The sequence below is a fragment of the Alosa alosa genome, chromosome 9 (genome assembly GCF_017589495.1).
Source record: "Alosa alosa isolate M-15738 ecotype Scorff River chromosome 9, AALO_Geno_1.1, whole genome shotgun sequence".
Classification (NCBI taxonomy): domain Eukaryota; kingdom Metazoa; phylum Chordata; class Actinopteri; order Clupeiformes; family Clupeidae; genus Alosa; species Alosa alosa.
Window position 1 is genome coordinate 20520282 of NC_063197.1, and position 5000 is coordinate 20525281.

Below are 5000 nucleotides of genomic sequence, written 5' to 3' on the forward strand. Positions count from 1 at the left end.
ATGGGTCCTCTTGTTGGCACTTGACAGTGAGATGGGTATGAAGTGACCAGAGCCTCTGTGCTCTGCATTTGCCCCCACTACATCTTCTTTGTGAAAGCCAACGTGTACTCAGAGCTTAGAACACAGAGTTTGAGGTGAATAAAGTTTGATATATAAAGATTGATCTCATTTGGTAGTTTGAAAGTGTTTGTCCTTTGATATTTGTTTTTTATATATGCATCACAGAATCACCTACTATTTGAATAAGATCTATGACATGCTGGTCCCATCTTCAGTTGTAATGTGAACTTTGTCTTAACTGTGGGACCAGTTGATGCCAGCCTCTCCTTTAAAGAAGTTGTGTTTGTGACTGCTGCTCGTAGGACTGCAGATCAGCAATACAATTACAATAATCTCCACTAGCAATCCAGTACAGACCATGAAATACATTTGTACCATTTACTTTTCCACAAATCACAAATTAATTGTAACATTTATTGCACAATATACTGTATGGAACTGGAATTTTGTCCATGTATAATACATTTTCATTGAATCATTTTCATTCAAGTGCATTGCTCAAAATGTGTTTCTAAATTCTGTATATTTTTCTGGCAAGCGTGGAGACAAATAGATTTAGTGAATTCTCCCAAGAGCAGCAGTCTGTCAGTGCATGCAGTTGATAGCACTGAGAGCCTGCCGTGCCGTGGGTTTCCCCTCTCTGACACGTTATGTAATCATTAGTGGCTAAGAGACAATATAATGAAGAGCATTCTGGGAGCTGGCAGCCTCCACCGTCTGCAGGATGACACGTGAACAATTAGAGAGGCTGTCGGAACCAACTGTCTGTGCACAGCCATATGCCAGCGACATATAACACATTAGCTTGCTAACAGAGAACTGCCATTAGCAACTGCCACGCCGCTAATGCACCACAGTGATGTGGAGCTCCCAGGTGCTGCAGACACTGGGGATGTTTTACTGCTGCTTCACAAATAACAAACAAATAAACAGGGCAAACACTGTGACAGGACATGTGCTGTGTGTAGGTGCTACTGTCAACCACACATACTGAGATGCACACCATTTACTCAAAGGGTGAAAACCCGCCTAGCTGAGAAGCTGAACGACTAATTGAATACTTCAAACAAACTAAAAATGTTGTTGCACATTCATACATCCTAAGCAATAATGTTCTTTTAGGAGACCAACATTTCGGTGCTCATCGGGGTCTAGAGAGCTCTGAAACATTGATCTACAAACTCTCATAGCAAGCCAGTTAAGACTGAAAGCACATGGAAGTGTATATGTCTGTTATCGTGAGGGCTCATAATTGATGTAAATGTTGTTTCCTCTTTGTATCAGATGAATAGTCAATCAAATTGATTATGAGTGCAACTGCAGGGTTCCCACAGCTAAGGAAATCCAGGAAAACTTTTGTAAAATTAAATTATCCTTCCCCGATCTGGGAAAGGTCTGAGAAATGATGCAGTATCCATTTAGTTTTGGAAACATTGTAGAGTTATTCTCTTTCTCATTTTCCAAAAATGTAATGTCTCTGTCAAGTTTTGTCAATGTTCACTTGTAAGGCCAACACATTTCTGGAAGTGCAAAAATACAGCCATCAAAGTCAAAGTGGTCAGGAAAAGGTTATGGAAATGTCAAGCCTGGATCTGCCCACCAATTTCCCCCAGATCTCAAAATCAGGGGATTATGAATGTGTGTTCATACCAGGCTAGAAAAAAAGTCATGGAGGAAGTCTTTATTTTATTTTATTTTTTGCTTTAAAATATTTTATTGGTGAGAAACAAAGCGACCGTGAACCCTGCAGCCTGCGCTCACGTTAAGGACAGGGCATGGACGGTATGTGTGCGACAGTGGGTCTGAGATGAAGCAGACGGTCTGTTCCCCCACCCCTTTCTTTCTCCAGGCATCAGCAGGAGTCCGCACCCCTCCTCGTCTTTGCACTTCCCCACCGGGCCGCTGCTGCCCCAGTCGGCCTCCTCCTACTTCCCGCACACGGCCATCCGCTACCCGCCACACCTGGGCTCACAGGACCCGCTCAAGGACCTCGTCTCCCTGGCCTGTGACCCATCCAACCAACAGCCCAGCCCGGTAAGCAGCGCCGCCGTCGCCTCCTGTTACTACTACTACTACTACTACTACCACTATACTAGAGCTCCCACTACTACTCCTCATCCTCCTCTTCAACCTTCTTCTTCTCCTCCTCATCCTCCTCTTCTTCTTCTTACTCTGCCTCCCGACTCAGCAAGGGGGTGGCCCTCTTGTGTCTTTTACCGTAAGTGTGAACCGAGACGAGCGTCGGTTACTATGATGATGTTGATGATGATGGTTCTGAGGGTTCTAATGACACTGATGGCGTGACCAGAGAAACGGGTTTCTGAGCCAGCCATAACTCACACACTCAGCCACAGGTAATGGAGGGTGTGAAAGGGAGACAGAGAGAGAGAGAGAGAGAGAGAGAGAGAGAGAAGGAGAGAGGGATCATTTCAGGGCCCACACAGGATGATTAAATTGAGCTCGGAGATGACGTGCCAAGCGAAGGTCCTGGCCAACCCACCCTGATGCGGAGCGGACCGCAGTGGAACAGCAGTGCCACAGGCGGCATACTGACCGGGTGAGATACTGCGAGACGGCCTCCTGGAAAAACCCCCGCCGGCCGGAGCCCCCATAGTGATGAGGACATGTGTCAACCCCTGTCGTATTTTTAGCCTGAAAGCATGGTTATGGCCCATGCCAGCGCACAGGCCGTGTCCTCTGCGTCATATGGAAGTGGTGTGTGTGTCTCTGTGTGTGTGTGTGTGTGTGTGTGTGTGTGTGTGTGTGTGTGTGTGTGTGTGTGTGTGTGTGGCATGTGTGTGTGTGTGTGTGTGTGTGTATGTGTTCTGACCCCCGTTGGAGTCAGACCACCGTTGATGTGGGGGAGTGTGTGATGCGGTCATCTCTGCCTGCTTTCTCTCTCTCTCTCTCCATCTGAACTCTCTCATGCGTTCCATCCCGAGTAGACCTCTGTAACTTGAGAGCAATTCGGCCGCCCGCAGTCGTGTAGGAACATGCCAGCCTGCCAGCTCAGGTTTCCCCCAACACACTCATACACACACACACACACACACATGTGTGTGTACACAGTATACAGCACACACACTTTCTCTTACTCACTCACACTTTCTCCAGCACACACATTTGTACAACACATCGTACATGCACACATAGTCATGGTCGGTTATACCTCTGAACCCTCTCTAGAACTCCCAGTCATCCGTCATGAGTCATGTCAGTGGCATAGATCCCAGTAAAGCCAGCAGCTCAGCTCAGAGTCGCCTCGGCAACCAGCAGCTGTCTCGATCCCTCCAGATGTCCCCAGAGCCTCTTTTACCACTGTCTGCTGCCACTGGTAGTCATGAGGGTGGGTAATGTAGCACATTTGGAAATTCAAATGGCGAGGAAGCACATTTGAACATTTTACATGCTTGAATAGATTTAACCATTTAGACTTTAACTGTGTTTTTTTTTTAACACTTTTTTCACCTCTTTGTAGAAAACACATTTGTCTGCTGCACTCAGACCAGACTGTTTTGTTTGCTGCAACTTGTAGTCATGGTAGTGGATGTTTTCAGAGTGGCATAAACAAAGTTTCCTGGACATTCAATACCGCTCCTCTTCCCTCTGACCACCCAACGTACTCTGTGTGTAGTTCAAGCATATAGCCTGGATAACTCTGTTCCATAGACTAGCATAGACAGGGAAAATGTCTGAGTTTTACTAACGTGCTCATTTTCAGTCTACATTACATCACATTACATTTAGTCATTTAGCTGACACTTTTAACCAAAACGACTTACAAAGTTTAGCCAACACTGTTGTGGGTTAAATTCTTCAGGACCTTTTATGTGGACAATTCCATTGTTGTTGTGTGCTATGTAATGTTGTTTGTGTTATTGTTAAACCCAGAGCACAAAGTTGTCTCTAGGCCATAAAATATTAAACAAAGTTGTCAAAGTCTCCAGGACATACAACTAAAATAACCTCCCTCGACACATTTGAGCCGAGTTTCTGCCGCAGGCCGTTGTATCCTGACACCTCTGAGAGCTGTTGCTGTTGCTGCAGGTGAACCTCCCCTGCCCAGCCACACGCACTGTGCTAAACAGAGCCAGTGACTCAGCACTGTTGGGTATTTTTCAAGGGTGGTGGTGGTGGGGGAGGGGGGGGGGTGAAGGTGGGGGCTGACAGGATGGGGTGGGTGGGGGTAGTGGTGGGGGCTGATGGGATGGGGTGGGTGGGGGTAGTGGTGGGGCTGTGCAGTGAGCTTAAAGGAGGCGGGAGCAGGAAGAGGAGATCCCCATATCTGGCTCATAACAGTGCTGAGACAGGCCCTGGGATGGGGAGAGTAGCAGCCAGCAGACAGAGAGAGGGAACACAAGGAGGGGAGAGAGGGAGAGAGAGAGAAAGAAAGAGAGAGTAACCTTTCACACACACACACTTTCACACAGACACACTCTCATGCACCCTCACACACACACACACATAATTAAAGTCTCAACAAAAATACATTTCTACGCACACACCCACACACACACACCTGCTCCTAAACACACGCACGCACACACACACACACACACACACACACACACACACACACACACACACACACACACACACACACACACCTGCTCCTAAACACACACACACACACACACATGCAGTATATCTACACACACACATGCAGTATATCTACACACACACACACACACACACAGAGGCACCCACGTGGGGAGCAGTGCGGTGCGGCGCGAGTCAGGCAGGCAGGCAGTGTTCTGCAGAGTCATTGAAATTCCCCCTGTGCTGCAGTGCGACGGCAGCCTGGCCCCTCACAAAGGACAGGCGCGCGGGGCGGGCGCGCTGGGCTCAGGGGCCACAATGCAGCTGACTCACTCACTCCCTCCCTCCTCGGCCATTGTCCCGCAGGACAGCTAGTGGAGTGTGGAACCCTAGCCTCCCTG

The 5000-nt window shown here is 47.8% G+C and overlaps 1 protein-coding gene across 5 annotated transcripts in view; it reads left to right on the top strand.

Moving 5' to 3' along the window:
* Positions 1–5000, top strand: part of nfic (nuclear factor I/C) — a 93608-nt gene that overhangs the window by 77473 nt on the left and 11135 nt on the right. For 4 of the 5 annotated variants that reach the window (XM_048253553.1, XM_048253552.1, XM_048253557.1 and 1 more), the window contains one exon: positions 1877–2094. In XM_048253553.1, coding sequence (XP_048109510.1) covers positions 1877–2094 — 218 coding nt within the window. The remainder of the gene's footprint in view (positions 1–1876; positions 2095–5000) is intronic. The other variant, XM_048253554.1, reaches the window with a different exon arrangement.